General features: G+C 45.4%; 1 protein-coding gene across 2 annotated transcripts; it reads left to right on the top strand.

Moving 5' to 3' along the window:
• The first annotated feature begins 13,820 nt into the window (after positions 1-13,820).
• hdac11 (histone deacetylase 11) lies at positions 13,821-25,770 on the top strand. Of its 2 annotated transcripts, XR_011103250.1 has the most exons (12): positions 13,821-14,199; positions 14,641-14,700; positions 14,787-14,935; positions 16,135-16,235; positions 16,540-16,656; positions 17,276-17,318; positions 18,259-18,335; positions 18,570-18,632; positions 20,900-20,996; positions 22,012-22,190; positions 23,906-24,867; positions 25,076-25,770. XR_011103250.1 is itself a non-coding variant. In XM_068711862.1 (11 exons), exons 2-11 carry the CDS (start codon positions 14,666-14,668, stop codon positions 24,155-24,157), a joined length of 1,113 nt encoding a protein of 370 aa, XP_068567963.1. In that variant the 5' UTR covers positions 13,821-14,199; positions 14,641-14,665; the 3' UTR covers positions 24,158-25,770. The 2 variants fall into 2 exon arrangements, 1 of the variants encoding a protein (XP_068567963.1); XM_068711862.1 differs by having other exon boundaries at positions 23,906-25,770.
• Positions 25,771-26,201: the final 431 nt, after the last annotated feature.

Here is a 26,201-nt window from a genome sequence, read left to right on the forward strand (position 1 = left end):
CTGCTACAAGGATCTGTCATTTGGTGTTGATTTTGGCGGCCCCTGTGGACTAAAGTGGTAGTGTTTACTTTAGAAAACCTCTCATTTTACCGCTGCAGGGATCCGACAATCTTCTTCCTCAATCCTGGTTCTGGTTCTTCCGTGCCTCCCGTCTGCAGGTCCGAGGCTGCAGCCGAGCCGGATCTGGGTCTGTCCACGGTGGACCGGTCTCTGCCGGAGGGCCCCGCTGGACTCTGAGCTGGAGGAGTTCCTGCTGAACCTGTACGCTGAATCCGACCCAATGGCTCCGGTGACAAGCTTTGAATCTTCTCGCTCGTGGTCTCGTTCACTTACGTATGTAGGTCATTCAGAGGCTGCAGTATTAACATGAAACAGTTTCACAACCAGCTAAAAGTTACTCACAGTGACTTCAACCAAAAACAGAGAATCGCAAACAAAATCCGGACCAATTCCGGCTTAAATGAAACAAATTGGGCTAACGAGGGTCATGAAGCCTCCTCTGTGTGTGCCAGTGTGTGTCAGCTTGTCCTAGTTACTGGCAGACCCGTTCTGTTTGGCTGCACAGCGTGTTTGGACGGAGCAGAACAAAGAGCGAGGCGTTGACAGACGTGGGCCCTCACTGCTGCCTGCGCCAGCCAACAGGACGCTGGAGACCTTTACCCTCCCTGCTCTGATTGAGATCAGCAGCTTGCTACTGACTGCTGAGGAATAAACAAGTGAGAGGAGAATCCGGCGTTTAGAGGCCGGAATTAAAACTGTATAGAAAGTGGATCCATTGTTAGTATGTAAAGTAATATAGCTTCAAAGGAGCAGTGAGCAGGATCAGGTGGCATCTGGTGGTGAGGTCACCGCTCCGCTCACTCCTCTACGGCGGCCTTCAGGTACCGCAAGTATGCATTTGCATTTAAAACATTCAGTAAAGCACATATGATGCACTACATGATGCAATCTAATAATCTCTGCGTTATATAATAAAACACGTTGAAGGCATGTTGCATGTCTGGAAGGCAGAGGTGTAGAACTTCCACCTGGATTTGAAATTAAAAAAGATAAGAAAAATAATTTTTCTTTATAATGGTGATTGTTTTGCTGAATGCAACTATTCGCACCCATTCAGCCAATCAGCTTCTGATTTCATGAAATATGCATGGGCTAGCAGCAGGCGCTCGGCAGGGAGCTTTTGGTTTCCAGGGGATGTTGCTCGATACGGAGGAGGCATCCAAATTATGCATTGCTCCAAATTGGCTCCCTGTGTCTACACAGCCCTCTACGCTGCAGCAAAGAACTCCGTTGTGGCACCGCGGCTCCAAAGTTTCAGACTGTGAAACTCTGAAACCACGACCCACGCATCACCTCACTCGCTCCCTCGCCCTCTGAACCCTCCGGCTGCAGCTGCGCCGGTTCAAACCCCTTTGGTGACAGGAAGATGCATTCCTGCCGCGAGCTGATGAATGGACCTTCAAGTAAAGTGAACATCCATGTCATCATCTCCCTTTAGTGCTGATGGAAGCCAACACCGAGCCCGGTGGACAAAGCCAACCTTTAAACGAACGGAAAAAACAAAAGCAACACAAGATGGGTTTAGAGGTAGTCAGCTGTTCCTCCTCTCAGAGAAACAACACGACTGCAGTGTGTGCAATAGTTCGACGTGTCACAACACTAAAAGATCAATAATAAGATGATCGCTGTCGGGCAAGCTCTGTGAATGTCAGATATTATCCTGGTAGCTCCAGTTATTTAAAGGGGGACATATGAGGAAAACTCGTATCGGTGCACATATGAAGCTATGAAATGAGACAAACCGTTTCTGTACACTTCCTGTATCAGAAAACATGTGATTCAACAATCCATTCAGATCCATTCAGATCTATTAGAATGAGAGGGTCTTAAAGAGACAGGCGCGTTTCAGACAGACAGAATGAGAAAAATAATAATGTTTTTCAAATGTTAAAGCATGTGAAACATATGCTCGTAGAAAGCCGAAAATACAAGTATGAACCTGAAAATGAGCAAGACACGTCCCCTTTAAATCTATACTTTATAAATGATTCACGTAATAAACATCACAACATTGAGCAGTGAGTTATAACCTTCTACTGGGGGAATAAACCCATAAAGCTGTGCCATTTGGGCTCATTTGTTTAAAAAAAAAGAGAGAGTTTTTCTCTCAAATCATTTCATTATAACAGTTATTCAAATGAGTAGCCCTTGAACTCTGCAAATGTCAACCCAATCAGCAGTCGCTCGCTGTATCTCGACAATGCGCCATTGTTTTATGCAGCCCCGAAGGCCAGCTGAAAAAACCTCAGTGATTGTGTTTGAAATGAGATTAAGGATCTCGTCCCATATGGCCAGCAGATCCACGTGAGTCTGCCTTGAGCGCTTCACCTCTGTCTGCCAGACAGCATGCAGCGAGAACTACAGGGAGCGACTGCAACCTATCTCCTGAAAGCTGCTGCTGTTGCTGGCAAAAGTCAGCATGTGGTGATCATGTTGCATTACTTTTTATTCAGACATCAAGCCCCCAAAGCAGGACGTACTTGTCGTTCTTTCAATCTGTTTTGGAATGGATGGTGTAAAGATTGGAGTCTTGAGAGGAAACCCATTGGGCCCAGATTGGTTCTGCCCAGGCGGCAACCTCAGGTTCTGAAAAGAGAAGCCAATGTTAAAGTGCCTTAAACCTGCATTCTCTCTAGTGTCCAGCAGGGGGCGACTCCTCTGGTTGTATAGAAGTCTAGTCTAAAATGACTCTACTTCTCTCTTGATTTATTCCCTCAGTAAACATTGTAAACATGAGTTTATGGTCTCAATCTCTAGTTTACAGTCTTCTTCAATACAGCATGATGTTCATTTAGTACATTATGCTCCATTTAGAGTCAAACAGACCATAAAGCAGGGGATGATTTAGGGGCGGGGCTACACGCCGATTGACAGGTTGATACCAGAGACGTATGCGGCGTCACTTCCGTTCCCTGGTTGCACAAAAAACAAAATGGCTACTGCCAGAAACCAAAGGGTGACGTCAGTTGCCGCACACAGATGAAGACTCTATCTAACCATCCATCTTCTATGCTTACGGCACATCTCGGTCACAGTGGGAGCAGGCTTACCAAAGTAGCCCAGATGTTCTTCTCCCAGACCAGTTTGAACACGTAGTCCCATCAGGGTGAATCTCATCCTCTTGAGGATTATGAAGCAGCTGGTTCCTCGATGCCTTTTCTTACTGAGGCAGTCCTAATTGAGCTCCATGGCGCAGAGCTTAAGCATCCATTGCCTGGATGCTATCTGGGCGGGGGACCTGTCCGCATCTACACCTGCTCAGTTGCCAAAAAATATGTTCCTCTGTACGGGGCTGATTCCACAATGGACAAGGTTCTGTGCACACCTCGGACGGATTGACGGTGTCAAAACATGTGTAGAAGGAATCCAGTAGGAGATGGTTCAGTGTGTGTTAGATTCAATCTGGTCCAGTTGTGGAAGTGAGGGAACCTTGCTGCATGTTCTCAGGGTGCATCGTATGTGATCCAGGGCCCCTGGGACCTCAGGTTGTGGGCAGTCTGCAGGATTTCACTGGAAACACGAGCTAACTCCATCTGTCGCAGCAGCTAATCAGCGCCCCACAACTTCCTGCACTCTCTATAGACCGAGTGCTTTCCTGTCCACTGTTTTTAGTTGAAAGAAGAGACATGCAGGAAGTCTGCAGAGGCCCTTTTTCTTCTTACCGTGCTATCGTCCCTACAGAAATGCCTTTCTTTTCTCCCGGATGACATCTGCTTCTTCTATGACAACACACAGGCCATCTGCAACCCTTTATTCAACTACAACTTTATAGATCTTTAACCTCTCGTCTTTCTAGGAAAAGACTGCGTCAGGGAAGAAGTGATGCACAAAGGGAAGTTCAAACACTCAAGAGAGGGACAAGAGTGCTTCAAGCATTCATGTTCTTGATCTCTTCCTCTTAGGTATTCCGGCATCAGCACTGACTTTGATAACCCTCGTTAAAGTCTCTGACTGCCCCTTTATTCCAGCCAATATGAGGGATTTTTCAAAGATGGCAGGAACAGCGGGGTGCATGTGCTGCTTTTGTGGTTTTCTCAAGAGGGACGGTGTGGCAGCTGAGTCAGGAGCACATCGCCTCTGTTGTTTAATCCTGTCCTCAATATCACATGGAAGGTAGATAAAGGAAGATTTATATATTTCCATAACTACAGGAACAGCAGGGAACTCCTTTACCTAGAAATGCAGCAGAGTATTCGTTCATCATTAAGTAAGCAACACGGACACATTCCAGAGGAAATATTAACAGGAACATGTGAAAACCGAGTGTGTGGACCGAGTGTCTGTGATGTGAATTCCTGGATATTAGATTTTCTCCAATGGTCCCAGTTATACTTGTTCATGTAGTGTAATACAATATCATACGAAATGGTTAAGCAGCATTTGATTCAAATAATTGAGGACTACTTTAACTTAATAATCATGATATTTGCTGTTCTGGATTAATCATCTTAAGTGTCATTGTCCCATTTCATTCACTTGTCAACGCGTGTGGACAGGCAATGGTTTGCGTTGCTTCCATTTTGATTAATCTTCCGGTATGTCTTTGTGACATAAACAGAAGCAGACAGCAGCTTTGCTTTTCACTCAGTACATCTGTAGTTTCAGCAAACGCCCAAGAACATTACGCTCAAGACCGCTAAACGCCACGGGAATTAAATTCTCTTGTACGTCGGGAGAAAAGAAGGAGATGAGTGTTCCTCAGAGCTTTCTGGAATGGCTCTACCGTCAGCATGGCGTCCTGATGTTGGTTTCTTTTAAGCGTGACCTCAAGCGTCCCCAAACCTTCACCAAGTAGTTCTTTTAAATCTTTCTCCAAGTCACATTTGTATCTCATCCTAACCGAACCATAACCATAGTGGTCAGATCAGAACATTGTTTTGTTTTGTTATGGGATGTTTTAGAAGGTGACACATGATTGTGTGTTTGAATCTGTTATTCTGGAGGTCAGTTAAAGATACTGAAGTTTAATCTGGAGGACTTGTTGACTGTGTGACAGCTGTCCTCTTCTGTTCTCTCCTAGCATCCTTAGCTTAGCATTAAAAGAAGAACAATAGAGTGCTGGAGGCTGCATTTTTACACTTCTACCACAGCCTAACTTTAGCTTCTTACTTCTGTGTTCATTCGTGAATGTTGCTGAAAGTATTGCTGCCACAGGGCATATTTGTTGCAATAATCCAAAATCCCATTGACTTTTTGACAATGGTACCAGGGCAACGCTAACTGGGAACGGTCTACAAAACCACCTCATCCCTGCAGCGCTCTGTTAAACACCTTCTGTGAGGCGAATACACACTCTCCTTAATGATTCCAGATGGACTGTTAGCCAACCTTGATCCTACTCATCAAACTCTAGTAAGCACATTAACATTTTGTCTTTAATGCATGATTAAAATCCTTGAGAAATTCAATGAATCCCCTAATCGTCAGTATGTATTTACCTGTTGTCGTAAAGCTACATTAAGCCCTGAACCCTCATTGTGTAGCTTGGATTCATTACAGGTTCTTCTCACTCGGATGTTTCTGTTTCGTCTGAGACTTGTGTTGTGAGATGAGTCGTGAGCGGCAGCAGGAGTGTCGATGGGACCCCCAGGCGGCACCATCTGGATGCGTTTGGCTCGTGCCATCCACTGTATCCAAAAACTGTAACTGTAAGAATAACATCCCATTCTTTATTCTTTCACGCCGATACGTGAATCAATCAAAGTACCGTCGTAGAAGTGTTAGAGCAGACGCTCAGCTATTCTGAATGCAGACAACGATACAAATGGAACACAGCGTTTGCCTTGTAGACGAACTTCAGAGAAAAATGGGGCTGGATTGTTCATCTATCAGATATAGCAATAAATGAAAATCCACTCCGGAAGATTATATGAAATGAACTCCACTTCGCTCCACGCTCTGAAGTGATGCATTGATGCAGATTTTGCTATTTCATTGGACAAAAGTGACGGTTGCCATTTGTCTGCAGAATCATTACATACAAAGTACCGTTAGCTAAAGGACATTGTGACGCCACAGCGCTGTCATCTGAGCTGCTGATGTATGCAGTCCAACAGTAACAGAGCATTTGGAGCCCAGAGAGAATTCAGAAGACTTCATAAACTTTGCCTTGTTGTGAAAGACCTTCTGTTTTCTAAAGTCTTTGGTCCTGATCGACTGTGGCAGCTTGGATGTGCAGCAACAGCAACCGGTTTCCCAGAACCACAAACAATACCATTCTCACTTTGCTACATTCTTTCTTCTTTTCAGCAGTTTTTTTTTTTGAAGTTCTAGACATTCAGATTTGCATATAAAACAAAGTCTCTGACTGTGATGCTTCTGTTTGTTCAGTGTTTCAAGCGGCTGGTGTTGGTGCTCAATGGCATCTGATTGAGAGACAATCGTCTCATCGGAGCTGTGCAGCCACAATCAGGAATTAGCAACAGGAAAAGTTACAAGAAAACAATGTCTTGATTTTTCAAGAAATAAAAACATGAAATGTAAAAATGTCCCGTGTAAAATTAACACAAATGTGCACAACTAGCATTGGCCTCCAATAGTTAAGGTTAGGCTTTGGTGTTTTTTGTTTTGACCTGACGTAAGCTAGCTATTTAGGATCAGCTAATAGCTAATGGTAAATGGACTGTACTTGTTTATCTCTTTTCTAGTCTTCCGACCACTCAACCTCTTTAACACTACATGTCATCATTCACCCATTCATACACTGATGACAGGGGCTGCCCATGAGGACTATCTAACATTCACACACTGTAGGCACAGCTACTGGAGCACTTTGGGGTTAAGTGTCTTGCCCAAGGACACATCGACATGGACTAGCGGAGCCTGGGATTGAAGGACGACCCTGATCTACCTCAGAGCCACAGTCACCCCTTAAAGGCTCAACAATTCAAGGAGCTATCTCATTTAACCCACATACAAGGAGTTGACGTTGAGCTTCTCTTTCACTTCTCGGTAAAACAGCACGTCGACAAATTTCCCAAAATGTTGGCACATTCGTAACAGTAAAATATGAACTGTTTCCTGAAACGCAGTTAGTGCTCCGGCCAAAGAAAACGGGACCCAACAGTGTCTCATGGCTTTTAACGCTTTTGTATAAAATCCACAAATTGCAGGATTTCTGGGTACTGACCGTTGTTTGGAGGCGTACTCTTAAACCTTTAAAATCAGATTCACTGATCACATTGGTGCAGTAAAGACACAGGATATCAGAATATCAAGACTGCAGTGTGTCTCGGCACGTTAAGTCAACCGCTTGATTGATGATCGTTGGGTTTGCATCCAGGCACAGAGCCACGTCTCTGCAGCTGTTGGCGGATTGAAGGATGAAAGCTCGGTCTGGTGCCCTGTGTGGTCCTAAGACTCCAGAGTCCTACTCGAACACACCTACACACTGTACATCTTCCTCAAGTCCACCCTTTAATTTCACAAAACACACAACAGTCGCCGTGCACCAGGATATTCTGGAAGTGGGTTGAATTCCAGACACTCACAGGAATCTTTTTGCAGTACTTTGTCTCTCCTTAACTTGTAGCTTTGGACAGCGGGCCACTTACTGTGCACCAGCGCCAACCATCACAGGAGAGCGGATCGAGGAATGTTTGGATATCACTCTTAACTCATCGGAGCCCTAACCGATGCTCCAGGAAAAACATCATCCCATGAGCAGCTGTCTCTTCTCACTCTCTTTCAGTAGTCTGTTGGGTCATACTGTTACTGTTATAATAATAATAATAATAATAACTTTATTTATATAGCACCTTTGAAAATACAAGTTATAAGTATAGCCTTATTAACAACTAGCTCATATGTTGACATGTTTCTGGGGATGTTCAGTCAACCAAGTATTATTATTATTATTATTATTATTATATTATTAAATCTGGTTTTGCCATTGTGTCGTATGCTGTCCGTTACAGCGGCAGCCTGCTTTCTATTTCAAGACAGTTCAAGGAGAGCAGCGTTAAAGCAGCCTCAGCCTCGTAGCGCCTTCATCTAGGCGGGTTGGTCATGACAGCAGTGCTTCCTCTCAGCTCTCATGGTTTCTCACATCTGTGCTTCTGTTGTCTCTCCTCACGGCTCCACCGCAGACGTGATGGGAGCTCTCAGAGAAAGTGTGTTTAATGATGTCTGTTAATGAACGGGGGTTTCATTAGCAGACGTGAGGACGCTTCACATGTGATGTTTGTGTTGTGGGAGTGTGAATCCATTATTCATACGCCCTGCCTGTTATTGTTGCGTTCTGTAGGTCAGAGCGCTCTACATATCTACATATCATGAAAGTTAGGAAGTCTCATTTTCATGAGTCTCCTCCAACATATTTGACATAATGAGAAGCTGTTCTGTGCAGCTATGCATACACAGTACTTACCCTCTGGATTGGGCCACCTGCTGGTTAGGGTGTGGAATTACAACTTAAAGAAATGAATAATTCACAGTCTTCTGTAAATTCAAAACATTACACTAATCACACACAGCCGCCGGCTCCACTCTTTTGGCCCGGAACCATGAATCACAATATGGACTCTGGCAGCCAATGTGTGGACTGAAATCTCTGCACACAGGAGCCATATGCTAAAAATGAAATACGATGAAAGAAAAGGCTGAAATCCCCTCGCACCATCCCTCCCTTTATTCCTTTAAATGTTATATTTTCAATGCATGTTCTGTCCCAACATGATTGCCTAAGTACTGTTTCACAGCCTCGTCCACAACAACAGGAAGAGTCTAACTTCGGAGTTATTTTACTTTAATGTCTGCCAGGAGAATATGTATGCAGTTGTGTGTGTGTGTGTGTGTGTGTGTGTGTGTGTGTGTGTGTGTGTGTGTGTCACATACTATAGGCCCCATCAGGCTGATATTTGTTGTGCTCATGTACGACCACACGTTTAAGGACCTCCCATCGTCGCAGTGATTCCCACTAAAGACGTTTTGTTGTTGCTGCCGACTCTTCACTACTCGTAGCAAAGGACCAACAGCTGCTTCAGTCTGGGAGTCCTAGTTATCATTTTAACAAACAGAACTTAAGAGGGCTAAGGTCAGTAATATTCCGTCTGAACAGGAGCGAGGCTGTGTCAGCTCTATAGAACTACAGAGCCCTTCTACAGCCGACGTCATCACACATATGCGTCTTCATCAACAGACGAGTTAGCTGCTACCAGCAGCAACACTTCTGCTTGTTGAATTAATTGATTTATTTGATTTGAATGATGTCTTTTGTTTGCTGTTGTGAGCCCATATCTATATATCTATCCATCTACCCATCATCTATTCATCCATCCATCCATTATCTATCTATCCATCCATCCACAAAGATCTCAAGGACTTCTTACAACCACTGTAGGACTCTCCTGGAGCTGGGTTTGGTTACATGAAGCATGCTAAACTACCCGATAGACTCCCTGATCTTTAATAGAAAGAAATGATCCACCTAATGTCTTCGAGGGATGCCGCTGCGTCCCTCTGATGGTATTCAAACCCCACTGGGAGAAAGAAATAAAACGCTACCCAGCAGTGTGCAGGCAGCCTTCTTGCAACATGAATCTAACAAGGTGAGTGAAACAACTTAATATTCCAGCGGCATTGCAGGGGAGAAATTGCATAATCTATCATACATTAGGTTGTAAACAATTCCACTGTGAGGCATTCGCTGAATTGGAGGAAAACAATAAAGAAATAAATCCCCATTGGTCACCCCAGGAGGTCTGTCTGCATGCACAGGAACATCTCACTGTCGCCGGGCTCGACATTCACAGTCGTCACAATCACACAACGCTAATTAGCGTGGAGGGCAGGGGGGAGTTATGGAAAACTAGATTTGTCTAGATTCTGCCGTCAGAGGTGTTATTTCAGAGCGGTGGGAACACGAAGCTAGCCTGTCACAGCTGCCTCTGACAGCGATGTCACACCGACGACAAAGACGTTTCACTCAACAGACAACTCCATCTGTTCAGGGTCTACATCCAGCACGTGTAGATGCAGTCGTGGTGGATAGAAGTTAACTTAAAGTCATTGGACATTACCTTTGGACCAGACAACTATGTCACTTGTAGGGACAAACCCACACAGAATTCAGTATTGAATGCACAATAAAGAGGTATGTTTATACATGGCACTAGGCTGTAATATAAAACAGAATTTTATACACTCTATATAGTCGGGGGTCCCTGCTCCATCTCTCTGTCAGTTTGGGGGTCCTTGGCCTGAAACACGTTGAAGACCCTGCTCTATTGTATATTCATGAAGGTGGACAGAAACATGATTACAGATGAATGCTAGCGTTGCTTTCGTTCTGCTGTTTTCTAACACAAGTGATGCTGCTTAACCGTTTCCACTGCAATCAAAGACACCAATGTGAGAGAGTTACTTCTGAAAGATGACTTTTGATAAACTATCCGGCTGCATTAATCTAATTCACGGCCGTGAACGTGAAACCCTTTTGACGATGGAAGACGTTGGGCAGCAATTCCCAGATCTGGACCCGGGCTTGAACCAGAAGCCTTTAATGAATTTCGTTAGATGCGCTGGAAACCAATTGGTCTTAGGTTAGCTAACGATGGTTCCACAATGTAAGGCTCACTCTGGTTGAAATCTACTGACGACGTGAATCTACGGTAGAAACAGATTGTCTACACATGACTCCAGAACACTGAGGGTGAATAGTGTAAGAGAGTGCATGTAAACAAGAAGCAGAGTAGTGCTGATATGCATTTGAGAATGTGAATGGACTGTTAGGGATTGTGAAGGTCTAAAGTCAGACTGTGTGCTGTAGTAGACCCTGGCTCCAACCGTCCACACGGCACAAGAACAGCTCCGCTAACGGTTGAGATCTTCCCCACAGACCAGCTCACAGAGGCAGGAGGGTCGTGGTGAGAGAGAGAGTGTGTTGTGAAGTCTCTGGTGAAGAATGGGCATCAACAGCCTGCCAGTGCATACATTATCCACACAGAAGCTAATCCAGACCTCGCATTATGCTAAGTGTGCCAGTAATTGATGAGTTTGTTGAAAACACCTGATGCAAATTCTAATACAACCGTCTGATCACATTTACATCCAGAGCAGAATGCCTCCCCATTGGTTTGGACCATTCACTGTGACAGTGCAGCCAGGAGCCCAGTGAAGGTCTGTTTAATGATGTTGGGTCTTTGAGCTGATGACTCCATGAAGACTGTTTGTCCGTTGGTTTTCTCACAGGACAGTTGTGTTTATGTAAAGGACATATTCATAACCAGAGGAGGTCTGAGGTAGTTTCCTGTGATGACTGAAACAGGTTTTATATTATTATAATTCACAAATATTGATTTCAAAACAAGTAATGAAGATCAGTCTTTAGTTAAAAGATAAATCGATATATTACTTTATTAATCTCAGTGGGAAATTGTGCCGCTTAACAATAAAGATAATACAACATGTGTTGACAACAGTCTGAAGACGTGGCCGATGAACGGACCGTCTCTGGGAAGTTAGGAATAAAACGTAAATAAGTGTACATCATGCTGCATTGCTTTTATTTTGAAGGCGACTGCTGCTGTTTCTTTTTATCTCAGTTTGCGTTAGAGCGTTGGTGAACGTGTGCGAGCAGCAGCAATGTGTTGGTGAACTGAGCTCAAGGAGACGTGAGTGAACTGTTAACCCTATAAACAGACTGATGCAGAGCGTTTGGATCGTTCTTCCTGCTGCAGATGTTTCAGGCGGAGCTCATTTTAACACCTTTATAAACTGTCGTTCAGTTTGGGTCGTTAGGTAACTAGTAACTAAAGACAGACACATGTAGTGGAGGAAGAAGTACAATATTCCCTCAGAGATGTAGTGGAAGTACAAAGTAGAATAAAATGGAAACACTCAAGTAAAGAACCATGAATTTGTACTTAAGTACAGTACTTAAGCAAATATACTTAGTTACATTCCACCACTGATGGTAATATTTACTCTGACCACTCACAGCTGATCAGGACCAAACAATGTTCTGCTTGATAACGGTGTAACAGCTGGTGCAGCTGTGCCACACGTCCCATTAAACAGACGTAGATGTAATATGACGGCTCTGAGGAAAGGACGTCTCATTTGGTTAAATGCCCGTTGTGTCCTCCTCGCCTCCTCGCCTCCTCCATCTGCATCTCAGGTGGGAGGGACTAAGACGCGAGGAGAGGAGGCAAAGGAAAGGAATCGAGGACGTGCAAACTGGGAAATGAGAAAGGCCCCTCGTGCCTCCAAGATGGCGACAGCCTCAGTCCACAAACCAACGTGTGACGTCCTCTGTTTATATACGGTCAACACATTTATATACGTCGAGACATTCCACCAAAACACAAATATCAACCAAGTCAGTAGGAAACGTCCTCTGGGGACCACGCATGCCGTCAAAGAACTACACGGCCAATCCATCAGATAGATGTTGAGAGCAACATGGCCACCAAAGGAGAGCTGCAGCTAACAGCTGCGATGTCACCGGGGTCAGGCACACAGCGGGGCATCGTGGGTAATGTCCCACCACCACAGCACACGGTCTGCATGAAGTGGTAAACGGACTGTACTTGCATCGCGCTGTTCTAGTCTTCCGACCAGTCAAACCGCTTCAACACCACATGCCATCATTCACCCTTTCACACCCATTCATACACTGATGGCGTCATGCAAGGTGCCACCTGCCTGAGGGAGTTAATCTGGGGTTAAGTGTCTTGTCCACGGACACGTGGACCTGGACTAGCGGAGCCGGTTATGTTGTCATGACGAGTTCTTTGTGTCTGTGGGCGGAAACATTCCTGGAATACAATAAGAATCCGTGATGACTCCACACATTCACACCTGACTACTGTTTTTGGAGCGCCTACTTAACAGCCTCCAAAGTTCCTGTTAATGCCACCCGTGTGTTACGTGTGAAGGATGACGTTACTCAAAATATGCACTGATGAATCCACTGAGTAGCATTACTGAAGAGCTTGTTAGCATAATTGTTTTTGAGTCATTTATCATGATGATCATGGGAGCGCGTTAGCGGCTAAAGTGGCTCGTTTTAAGCGTGTGTTAGAGACCATTCGTTCAGCGGTAATTCTGTTTGAGCACAAACGCATAATCAACCGGTGACACCGACCGAAAAGTGGGAGCTGCACAGCTGCTTGCTGCATTAGTTCATAAAGTATAACTCGCTTATCAGTTTGAGAAATTAAAATGCAAATGCACGGAAAAGTTGAAGCCTTCGCCCTCATTACCCTCCCCACACAGGTGTTCCGTGTGTCCGTTGATTACCGTCGGCCTGCTGTCAGGGCGGCGTGGGATCCTACAGGAGTACGGTGATGACCGCTGGACGTGTCCACGTTCCATTTAGTAGCAAGTTCCGATAAAGAGTCAGGGGTTCACCAAAGTGATGTCATTGGACCGGAGGGGGACATTTAAGTCCCAACCAAAATTCATGAGCATTCATAAATGTAATTGCTTTTGCCAAATTCATGTTAAAATGAAGTTATGACAACACGTCAAAAGTTCAAAATTGCTATCATAATCAGGACATTTTCATTATATATGAGAAGGCTGCCATCTTTATTTAAACATCCGTTTAAATAAGTGAGCAGGAAGGAAGGAGCTCCGGGTTCTCTCCTTCACACCTCGAGTGAAGCCTAAGGAGCGTTGTATGAAGGCTGCGTGCTTCAGGCAGCTTTAACAGGTTCATGTGTTAGTTGCGCTTTTTGTAGTCCTTCTTCGTTGTAGTTTCATCGGCAGATCTACGTCAGTGACATCCGCCGCCGCGTCATAACTACGTAGTTTAGTGACAGTGACTTTGGACTCTCTAAACACCCACGGTTGTCTCTTCCTAACTCCTCGTGAATTCTCCTCCTTCAAGGAAAAGTGACTAGGGACAGACGTTAGGAGGTGACTTTTTCGACCGCAGAATTCTGCTTTAAATGCGCGTGTGCGGCAGCGGCGTGAAGGGACGGAGCTCGCGCGCATTCTACGTACGTCTCCTACGTAGCAGCGGAGAGAGAGAGAACGTGAAAACAGTAGAGAAAGAGAACAAAACCCCGTTTCCTCTCTGCTAGCTTGATAAGGACAGAACAAGCCGAGCTTTCAGCCTGTCGGGAGGACAAACACCGACCGTCTCCATTCATCACAGTCATCTCCTGCGGCTGCTCGGAGACACAGAGACGGGTGAGACGCTAGTTTCTGTCCTCTGAAACACAGTTCCTCACCGGGTTATACGTTAACCGTGGTGACGCGTTTATCTTTTTATCATAACACACACGTTAGGAGACTGTGTGTGTGTGTGTGTGTGTGTGTGTGTGTGTGTGTGTGTGTGTGTGTGTGTTTGTTTTCTCGGTTCACGCGCTTCCTTGTGCAGTTGCGTCTGTGAAAACCTACACGTACTACTGCGCATGCGCGGAGAACTCTTGCCCTCTTGATTCATAATAGTTTTCTGTCCCTGATTCTTGCGCAGTGACGTTGATATAATGCAGTTTATACAAAACTAGCTGCTGAATTTAAGTCTTGTTTTTGAACGGAATTATGAATGAGAGCTGTAAGCGGTTAATATTTACAGTAGTTGAATAAATGTCATGGTCCGTTTTGTAATCTCATTACTTTCCCCTGCAGATGAAAGGAGCGATGCCTGAAGAGCATGGCTCACACAGCAGATAGTGACGGGACGGGGAGGTGAGCAGCGTGACACTCAAGAATGCTTCATTAATAAGAATGTAATGCAGCGGTGCTTTTATTTTAATGTATTTATGTGTTTTCAGCTCCCACCACACCGAACTGTACGCCAGCATCCCTCGAACATGTCTGCCCATCGTGTACCACCCAGACTACAACATCACCTTCATGGGCCTGGAGAAGCTCCACCCCTTTGATGCGGGGAAGTGGGGGAAAGTCATCCACTTTTTGAAAGGTAAGGAAACGAGAGACAGAGCCCCCCCCCCCCTCCACCCCCAGGCTGATGCACACATATGTGAATCACTCTGAGTGAACCAGAAGAGGTGGAGAACAAAGCGGAGGGTGAGATGTAGCTGCTTGAGAAGGGGAGAGGCAGAGCAATCGAGTGCAGATGATGAGAGAGAGAGAGAGAGAGAGAGAGAGAGAGAGAGAGAGAGAGAGAGAGAGAGAGAGAGAGAGAGAGAGAGAGAGAGTCTATCTCTGGTGTAGATGAGGCACAGTCACTGTCACCGTGGTAACCGGCACGACTTCATCAAAAACGTTACCGTCAAGATGAGACCAGAGACGCTCCAGAAAACATAGATTCAATAGATTGTCATGAGCAGACTGATCCATTCAGAGTCAGGGGCTGTAGCGTCTAACAACAGCATCCACTGCAGTGGAGTCGTTAGGTTATTGCACCATTATCTCCATTATCAATATATTGCAATTTTTTTTTTACCAAAGTACATGAAACACCGTTATCAAAACTCTTAATCTGCCTTCGCCACATTGATACAACATATGTGTGTGTGTGTGTGTGTATGTATGTATGTATATATATGTGTATATATATATATATATATATATATATATATATACATATATATACATAGATATATATATATATATATATATATATATGTATATATCTATGTATATATGATATATTGGCTCATTTATGTTTTTTTAAATGTATTTTTTAAGGATTTAAGCAGTTGTACGTTCCAGTGCCCCCTGGTGGAACGACTATGTAATGGAAATAAGATTGTCATTGTGACGTACAGGTTATATATGAGAAAGAAAGAACGAGCGACAAAGTATACAGACATTAACACGATTTGAATATGCATCCAAAGTTTAGTTTGTGGCAGTATTGTACATGTAGGTGTGTTTATATATTCATATGTTAAACACTGTGACCTGAGGGATGAGAGAGGAGAGAGAGAGAGAAGTAAATAGATTAATAAATGATCATGTTGGTTCAATAAGTACAGAAAAATATAAAGACTATTATAGTAAAGTCAAAATGAGTGAATGACTGACTTCAGCTGCAGGTTTTGATTCAGATTTGCTCAGAATGTCGTTAACTCTAAAGTGCTCAGAGGTCACATTGAGGACAGTCGGACCTCCTGCTCCATCTATTTGACTCCTAATCGAACCTTTTTGTCTCAGAGGAGCAGCTGGTCACCGACGGGAACATCGTGGAAGCTCGTGAAGCGACCGAAGAGGATCTGCTGGTGGTCCACACCAAACGCTACCTCAACAGACTGAAGGTAGCTTTGTTTCCTCCTCTCATGGTGCAGAAGCACCGTGGTGTGGTTGTACGCGTCTCGTATCTTGGAGGACTGGAGAGACGGGCCTGTCCTGTCCTGTCCTGTGAACTAGCGTTCTCCTGTTCTGTCCTGTGTTCATGTGAGAGTCGAGGCTCCTTTAGTCGGCTCCTGTACACCTCTTTATATCCAAACCCCGGTGGGCTTCCTGTGCTTTTCTGTGCTTTTGTTTTCCTGACGATGGACAGCGTCTCGGCTCAGACACCAGGTCTGTCCATGGACCGTGTCTAACGCTGTTCTTTCTCAGTGGTCTCTGGCGGTGGCAACGATCACAGAAATCCCTCCTCTGATGTTTCTGCCTAATTTCCTGGTGCAGCGGAAGGTGCTGAGGCCTTTGCGGACGCAGACTGGAGGAACCATCATGGTAGGTTTCTGAGAGCCTGGCTCTCCTCCTGTCTCTAGCTGGTGATATTAACGGTTTGTGGCCCGTCTTCCTTTTTAATGGGCCTCATAGGAACACATAGAGATGATGTTCTGTAGCGAACCGCTGCCCAATAAAGGCGTGATCCAGTAGAGTCCTCACAAAACACACAAACAGCATCATAACATGAGATCATTTACACTTAAATACAGATTTTGAAGGCTGCAGCTTATCATTTCTTAATTATTAAGAAGAACTATAACTCAATATCTCATCATACTCTTGTAAAGCACACAAAGAAACCAGCGTTAATGAATGAAGGCATTCGTATGAGACGCATATCTATAAGACATCTTCATGCAATCTCGCCAAAAACAAAATGAAGCCGCGTACCGGCGTACAGCAGCGTGAGTACGGTAGCTCCGTTAGCTGTTAGCATTGAGACCGAATCCACTCGTATGTAGAGAGGACATGTAGTCGTAGAGACGGTCACCTTGTTCAGTCAACCTTCAGAGACTCTACATCACCTTCAAGCTTTGTGTGGTGAAGCTTCAACAGCAAGGCTTGATGTCAAAACAGTTTTATAGGATTCAATTTGATGTTTTTATTTCGTCTTCCACAGGCAGCGAAACTGGCTGTGGACCGAGGATGGGCTGTAAACGTAGGTGAGTGAGTTTCTGTACAGATGAACTGGACTCAACCGGTTCACGTTTGACTCAAAGACGTTACTGTCAGAGTACGTTTCTATCCTCCAACTTGGAGTTTAAAAGTCTTGACGCAGAGCTGCGACCTCCTCCGTCCAGATCTCTCTCCGTCACTGACCTTTGAGAACAGGTCCAACACACCTCCTCCCGTCAGAGGCTGCCGGGTTGATGGAGTAGGAGGAGGGTCATCCTTTTATTATTTGAGCCAAGCAAGGGGGACAAAAAGAAAAGCTGCATCAGACTTTTACTTTGCACCTCCTGCTTACTCAGCTTCTTTGCACCTTCTGTTGATGAAGGGGGGGGGGGGGGGGGGGGGGGATAGTTCTGCACCAATAAACTCTAAAGATATATAAAGGCTATTCAAATGTGTCTGACATCTGCATAGTGTGTGTGTGTGTGTGTGTGTGTGTGTGTGTGTGTGTGTGTGTGTGTGTGTGTGTGTGTGTGTGTGCCTCAGCACTACGAGGAGGTGGAGGTTGAGTGTGTTCATGGAGGCCAGTGAATGGTAATCACACTTCACCCGTCACCTCCCTGGCCTTTATTCACATTCTTCTCCTTCCTCTGGGTTAATGAAGACGAGCGTCGCGGGGCAGAGGGGAGGATGACTCTTAACCTGAATGAGTGCTTCTCATCATCATCCCAGTGTTAAAAACGTCTCTTCACAGTCCTGCTCTGAACCGCTCTTCAAGCATTTCAGTCGCGTTTGAGCGCTCGGGTTCCGCTGTGAATACACTCGTTGTCGTACCACAGGGGAACGCCGGCAATTTTCATAAGCCTCAATAAACAGCCCCGGGACCAATTACGTCCGTTTTGGAATAATAGACTCCTTTTAGGCGTGCGCTGACCCGCTCGGCTCGTCTAATGGTCCCGACACTGAGCCGGTGGATTCCCTGTTTCCCAGGAGGAGGCTTCCACCACTGCTCCGGAGACAGAGGGGGGGGCTTTTGCGCCTACGCCGACATCACTCTGGCCATCAAGGTACGGCGTTCACTCAAACACCGGCACATCCGTTAGAGGTCTTATTTGATTAAAGTGAGACCACGATACTGTTGAAACTAGTCTTCCTCTTACGAATGAAAAAGATGCATTCAGTAGAATATGTAGTTTAATATCTACAGTGTGGGTTTCACTCTGGAATCCCTCTGAAAGAATCCAACCTGTGGGTGTGTCCTCTTCAGAGAGAAAGCAGACATTTTCCCGTCTGTCTTTCAGTTTCTGTTCCAGAGAGTGGAAGGCATCTCCAGGGCTACCATCATCGATCTGGATGCCCATCAGGTGAGCCGATACCGTCGCCTCTCTCTGACCCCCCCCCCCCCCCCGTTACCACAACGCCAAGCAATGAGGCTCCCCACGGGCCAAATTGGCCCTTACTGTCATATTCAGTGGAATGTGTGTGAAAAGATCTCCGGACAGCTTCTGGTAATGTTGGACCATCACTGCAGTAATGTCAGCTGTGCTTGTTTACACTGGGATGTGTTTGCAGAACCACTTTTACTGTTTAATTCATGGTTCGCTATGACCTCTAGCTCCATCTCAATGTATCATCATTCGGTGCGTTTATAGTTGGACACAGTCTTATTGACCAATGTGACTGTCTCCCATTGACTTTAATTAAGGAAATATGTCTTTATAAATTCCCTGTTGAACCAATGATAATTCAGGTTTTGTTTTAATCCAGCAAAGCCAAAAGAAGCTCCTGAAGTAAATTAAAACCTTTCACAAAAAAACAAAATTCTTGATCAAAAGAAATCTGAGCTGTTGTACAAAATAAGCACATCACCCATTTTGTAAATTCCGTCACACTCACCCACTGATGAAGTCTCAGGTTTCCTCGAGGTCATTGTCTGTATTCCAGGTATACAGCTGTACTGGGCTCTGACTCAGTGGTAATGATGCACCTTTACCTATTGACACAAGCAGGGGATCAATACAGAGTGAATAATTCATGAAGAGTAAAGAGCAGATCTGCATGGAGATGGGCCTGAAGTGCTCCTCTCAGCAGATAGTTCAGAACCAGGGAAATATTGAGGATGTACAGTAAAATCCTAATTACAGCCCAGAGGCATAACGCTCACAGTTCTCTTGCCCTCATGTGAATTGAGAGGATGGCCGAGACGGCTGTGTTGCTTTTTTTTACCCAGTCGGCAACAAAACAATAATGATCAATTTTTGGTTCAATTTGTGACGAGCTAGGCTGGATCCCTGCTGTGAAGACATGTCTGTGTCTGTCTGTGGTGAGCAGTGTGTTCAGAGAGAGAGGTGAGGCACCCAGAGCATGGTTTCATGGGTGGTAGATATCAGAAGAAATAAGCTTGTGTTCATTTATGTCCTCCAGCATCATGAAAACACCAAATACCTGGAGAATCCATGCTCAAAAGCACTGAAGCTGTCTTTTGGAGGCTTGCAGTGAAATAACACTTTACCTTCATTGCCTTGCATTGACATCAATGTTCTATATGTGTAGAATCTAGAAGAAACCGTCGCTGCTGATCATCACTCGTTGGTCAACAAACATCCTTTCTGTTATTCTTTGATGAAGAAGAAAATGTTCATTTATTTGGGGTATGCTCCGGTCCTCCTGACCTTTTTTATTTTCTTTTGTTAAGTAGTGATGGATGGCTCTAACATTTAACAGCCTACATGTGTTAGACCTTGGTAGAGGCCTGTTTGAAGGCAGCATTGAAGGCTTTTAGCTGACACTAACAAATGGCGGTGAAACGGCAATCGTTCACTGTACAGTATGTGAGGAAGAGGATAAGACTAATAAGACTTCAGGCAGCATAAGAGCTGATTTATGATCTCAGGTCTTTTAGAGGTGGAGCAGAGCACAGCGTGTTGATTTAGTCCTTGTCTCAAGTAAGCCGGTACGAGCCGTCAGTGTGGTGTGAATGTGTTGGTTCATCCATGCAGTGCACTCAAACCAACACAACAGTGGTCTAACCCTTTATATGGACCAGAGACATCCTGGTGTCTTGCTTTGACTCTATACTGTGGTTCAGCTGTCTGCATGCTGTGTTGAAGAAGACTGTAAACTAGAGACTGAGACCATAAACTCATGTTTACAATGTTTACTGAGGGAATAAATCAAGAGAGAAGTAGAGTCATTTTAGACTAGACTTCTATACAACCAGAGGAGTCGCCCCCTGGTGGACACTAGAGAGAATGCAGCTTTAAGGCTCTTAACCCATTGGCTTCACTTTGCCGCTTGGTCAGGATTGCACCCAATACACAGTGAAGAAGGAGGCCTTCAGAACACATCAAGAACCTCAGTTTCTTCAACGAAGATGATGCTGACCTGATGAACTGATCCCACACTGTTGTGGTCTGACGCCTACAGGTTTAGATTCGTTGTTGTGCTTTTAGGTACATTTCAGCAGCAATGGAAAAAGAAACGGATTAATCCAACTTAGGTCTGCTAGAGTGTAGGAATGTGTGTTTGGAATACTTTTGAATTAATTGTCCAATCCTTCACAGTGGCAGTATTTAGTAATGTCACCTGCGAGGTCAGATGTTTGAGCTTTGTGTTTCCGCTCCTGTTGCAGGGAAACGGACACGAGCGTGATTTCTTGGACGACAGGCGAGTTTACATCATGGATGTGTATAACCGCTCCATATATCCTGGGGATGGGTTCGCCAAAAGTGAGTGACCGCACCTCTGTGTTCCTAAAGAGTAACCTTTTGTATTCCTAGAAATTTGGTTTGGTTTTATAGATGTTTGGTGTGAGTGGCCGAGAACAGATTTCTGCCACCTCACTATAAAGGGACACGGCTTTGAGCGCTACAAGCCGAAAGCCATCTTGTTCTCATACATTCAGAGAGAAGGCAGATATCTCACACCGACACGATCTAGACTGATGGATAAACGTGTGTTTTCCATTCTGGGCCTCCTCCTCCTCCGGTCCCTAGATGTCACTCAGACACATTGTACTTGTCCTCTAGCTCTGTTAGCACTTAGCAGGAAGTCTGTCACGCAGGAGTCCTCGCGACGCTATAATCACGACTTTTACGCTAATCTGTCAACGCATTAAAGCTGATCCGACAGCAACCGCCCGTTACGATTCCTCCCGATCCTCAGAACCAAACGTCACGGTTAAGAACATCCTCCTCTGACCGTCGGCTATCTGCCGCTCTGCAACTAATTGAATTGTATTATCATCTCTACGCCTTAATAAAGTCACATAACATGTACATCCTGGCTTGTTTAAGATAAAAAAATAACTCCATTCTCCTTCATATTTTTGCTCCAACACAGTTCTTTCCTGGTGCTTTCAAAGACCAAAGCTTCTACTTTTTGGACACTTTTTTTTTTTTTTTCCTCTTTCAAGTGGAAAAATTACCCAGAAATCTTTCACATGCTATTGCGTTGCACTTTCCTGCAGCTTAATCCCGTTTGAATTTTGAAACATTTGGTCTCCTAATTACCCTTTTTCATCATTTTGCCGTTAATTATTGGAAATGCACATATTCATTAAGTGAAGCGTCGCTTCAGATTTACACAGCTGGCCGTTCTATAGATAGAGAAACACTCTTAATTACCTACCTGAACACTACATAAGAATCCACCTAGTGGAACTTCTCTTTGTGAGCCTTTACTGTGCCTGATGCATGAGACCCACGAGGGTTCGTTAATGTCTCCGCTCCTCCGTGTCTCCAGGAGCCATAAAGAGGAAGGTGGAGCTGGACTGGGGCACCGAGGACTCCGAGTACCTCCAGAAAGTAGAGCTCCACACCGACGGGGCGCTGAACGAGGTCCGGCCCGACATCATCGTCTACAACGCGGGGACGGACATCTTGGACGGGGACCCCCTCGGAGGACTCTGCATATCGCCACAGGTGCTGCACCGGTACACGTCACCCAGAATGTTAGAGTGGAGCAGCAACGTATTACCACTAGAACTACTAACTAACCCATGTTAGGCTCCAAATCAGAGAACGCAACTTTAGGAGTTGAAACGGATCGAGTAAACGGCGAGTTACTTGAATGGCAAAGTAAATAACTCCAAATAATGACTTCATTTAGAGCCGCGGAGCTCCCGTCTGTCGCTAGTCAACAACAGAATGTCAGATGTGTCCTGCAGTGTTACACACAGCAAACAGCTGCACAACGTCCCGCCTCCTGAGACGACATCAGAGGAGACACTTTTAATCAAAAGGGCTTCAACAGTAAATAACCGGTATCGTTATTGAGTGCAAAACAGGTTGCTTCAATCTCCCGACAACAGACTTCAGTCTGACCTGTGTCATACAATAATCCGCTCACCTGCTCTACATGGACTGATGCGTAGTTCACCGTAGCTCACGTTAGCCCAGCTGCTGGAAAAAGTCGCTCGGCTGGTCGGAAATCCAAAATAAGTGAAGCGAATCTTCTGTATTTCAGCTTTAAACTTTCGTTGCTTTCCCTCTTTCTGAAATCAACCATCAACTCTAGCAGTGGCTACACTGGCAGTGATGAGAGCGACAACGACTGTCAATATTAGGCAAATATACTGCAAAAATCCCCCAAAGTCATTCCTGACACAACTATTCATTTTTGTGATTTGTATTAATTTGGTTGCATTTCGATGTCGATGCATCCAGATGTGAAGGGGCTGAACTGTCGACTGCACAGCCCTTCATCTGCAGGAGAATCGTCTGGATGTGGAGCGGCAGGCTCGGCCGTGTCGTGTCGGGTCGGGTCGGCGCTCTGTGCAGCCGATTTGTCAGGAAATCTGAAAGCGCACCGGGAGCGGATCCATCGCATGAGCCAAATGTGGATTTATTATTTCCCGTGTGCAGATATATATCCCGCCAGTGATCCCGCAAATTCCAGAGAATAATTGGAGCAAATAAGGCGGATCTGCAGAATGAGTTAGTGGGGATGGTGTGCTGATGTGTGTTGCAGAGCTAATTTTGGCTTTTGGGCTGGTATACGGCCTGAAATTGATTTAAACAAAAACCTCTTGGTGCAGTTAAGTAGCTGTTAGTTAAAGTTGTGCTTGAACACGTGTTTCTGTCGCGCTGAATAATGTTCTCAATTCGTCACTGTGCTACAAATTGCTCCCTATTCAATGAGGTTTTGGACACAATCTGTTCCCACTTTAAGTCCCTCGACAAACCAGGATGTGTTTCCTTCCTGAGAGGTTAGCTGCTCTGTGGAGCGCTGAGACGCGTGAACCTCCTCTGTCTCCTCGGGTTACCGGTGCTCTTCAACAGGGTCGGTTCCGGTGCAAACGTTTTAATAACGACTTGATATTGAGCCGAACGCAGGACCGGTAAACCAGATTTGACCACTAGGTGGAGCGACTTTTTGAGACTAGCTGGTAGAGGTCGGCCCACCGTGAGTGAGTTTGGGCTGAAGTTGTTGCTGACGTCGAGGCTGACCCGGTTCCCTTCAATCAGCAGGCGAGACGATATTCCTCTACTGCGACTACCTAACCCTGACCAATGCCTTCACCCCAAATGTGCAGTCACTTTGTTAGAACCATGCAAATATATATACATTGGACCCAACTGTACCACCCAAGGCCCGGCACTGACAGCCCGGCTCTCTTCTCGTCCCTCTCTGCCAGGGCATCGTGAAGAGAGACGAGATCGTGTTCAGGGCCGCCCGGAGGCGGGGCCTCCCCATCCTCATGGTGACGTCTGGGGGGTACCAGAAGAAAACCGCCCGCATCATCGCCGACTCCATCCTCAACTTACACCATCAGGGCCTGATTGGAGCCGAGGCCCTGGAGGGGGAGGGCTCATCGTCGTCATCGTCGCTGGTGACCAGCATGACGTTCGGCTCCGGATCCGTTGGATCGAAATTCACGGCCGTCTGAGACGCCGTCGCCCACAGCTGTGCCGTTCGCCGCCTCTCAACGGTAGCTTCATATTGAGCGGCGCTCAAAGGGAATAAACCCGTCAAAGACTAAAGATCCTCCTGGAACAACGGCTCTGCTGATCACAGTCAAGTTCACACGTTCTCGTCTGCCACACCAATGCTCATCAGCTGGTTTTATGTTTAATGGTGTTCTGTCCTCTCAGGAAATGTAATAATATAATTTGTGAAAGATGCGATGGATCACTCGTCCGTGAAGTGGTGAAGAGGTTTGACGTTCTTACAGTTAGTTATTCTGTGACACGCGACATGATTCCACATGACAACTGATCTGATGTAAATCTACCAGAACATCACGTCTTCATTCCTCACTGCCGTTTAGTTTTATTATTCAAGTGTAAATTGGTGTTTTCCCTCTAGATGATATTGTGATCATAAGAGTTAACAGGGTTTCATTCATCAGTTCAGCTAATGACTTTCCCTGCTTAAATCCACTCAATCTCTGAAGGGTGTCTGGTGTGATGATGTGTTTTTTATCTGAAAGCGTTCTGTCTCTTCAGCGTGAACACGTTTGAAAACCTGACAACGTGTGACTCTGAGCGCTCCAGTCTCCAGAACAAAGTCCAAACGCTGAACGTGTTCGGTGGATAAAGAGGCGGCCGGTACCTGGAGTTCATCTCCTCTCTGAAACACGACGCTCTGCTAGTGCCGGTCAGTACAGCGCTGAGGCAAAACACGTCTTTAAAACACTAACTTTTAGTTTTAGTTTCAACCTAAATGTTTTACTCTTTTAAATGAACTAAGGTATTGATGCTGCCTTTGTTTTTACTGTTAATTAAATGAGTGTTCTGGTGCTGGTTGTTGTTTCTGTGGTTTTGGTCATTGTGTAATAATAGTCATCACATCCTCTCCTACATAGCTAACTAGCTAACTAGCTACAGATACGTCCATGAAACGCAGCAACGGGACAATGACGAGAAACACAACTGTTGCCGGTCAACTTACAGAAAAGTCTCTTAAAGGGCCAGTGCGTAGGATCTGGCGGCACCTCTTGAAGTCTCTCGGTGCGTGCCGAGGACGCCGAGGGCCGCTGACCAAGCTGCCGAGTGCCGAGCGGCGTGGGAACGGTTAGAAGAGGCGTCGACGTCGCGGTGAGCGTTTTAATAGTGACGTCCTCTGGTCTCCGTCTTGTGGCGGCCGGTTTTCCGCTGGAGTGAGTTTGTATTTTCTAACACATTATCTTCCAGCGCTCTGGTTTAGCAGAAGTTTAAGAGCAGGAGTGTCACTCAAAGGATTAAAGGACCTTCTTTGAAGATCTTCTGCTGGTTGGACACGTTCATAATGAAACTGTGAGGGGGGGGGGGGGCTACATTAGGTGTCGGTGCTAATTAGCTAAAGCCTTTGATCTGCCGCGCTGCTTTTGAATGCGGCTGTAAAGTGTCTACCTCTTTTAATTAGGACTCTGAATATATCACTTATTGTGTGTGAGGCCAGCCCTTAACACCGGATCACAGCTCACTGTACCGTCCTTCTGTCAAGGTGTGTTTGTTCTGACATCGACGGCTACTTCTATGCATCCGTACTGACGTTGAATAAATCCATGATGACCACAAAGTGTCTGTTTGGCCTCTTTTTCCTGTTTCTTTGAGTTTGTTGTACTGCCGGGCTGAAGGTCTGGTACCTCTGAAGGCTGCTGCTCTGTAGACTTTCTCTGACTTCCTGCCCTCTATGATGTCATGATCCCACAACCAGTAAGAACACATCTAAGTGAAGTCATTCAGAGTCTGATGCCTCCAGTTTCAGCTTGTTTATATATACTATATACTGTATTCTGTCCTCGTACAACGGTTCATGATTACTCCTCATTTTTCATGCGTTTTCCAGCAACGTGTGAATATACTCGTTTTTGAAGCCTTGTGCTCCGTGATTTTGCTGTCGCCATCTTGGATTACTGCCGTTGCCGTGTTTTTAACAGAAGTTACTGTATTTAGAATGCGGAGGAGTGATGTAAAGACGCCGTATACGTCAACCTGTCAATCGCAGTT

This window comes from Cebidichthys violaceus, unplaced genomic scaffold, assembly GCF_023349555.1.
Source record: "Cebidichthys violaceus isolate CVI_PGR_0920_01 unplaced genomic scaffold, fCebVio1.0.p SCAF_17, whole genome shotgun sequence".
In the NCBI taxonomy this organism is placed as follows: Eukaryota; Metazoa; Chordata; class Actinopteri; order Perciformes; family Stichaeidae; genus Cebidichthys; species Cebidichthys violaceus.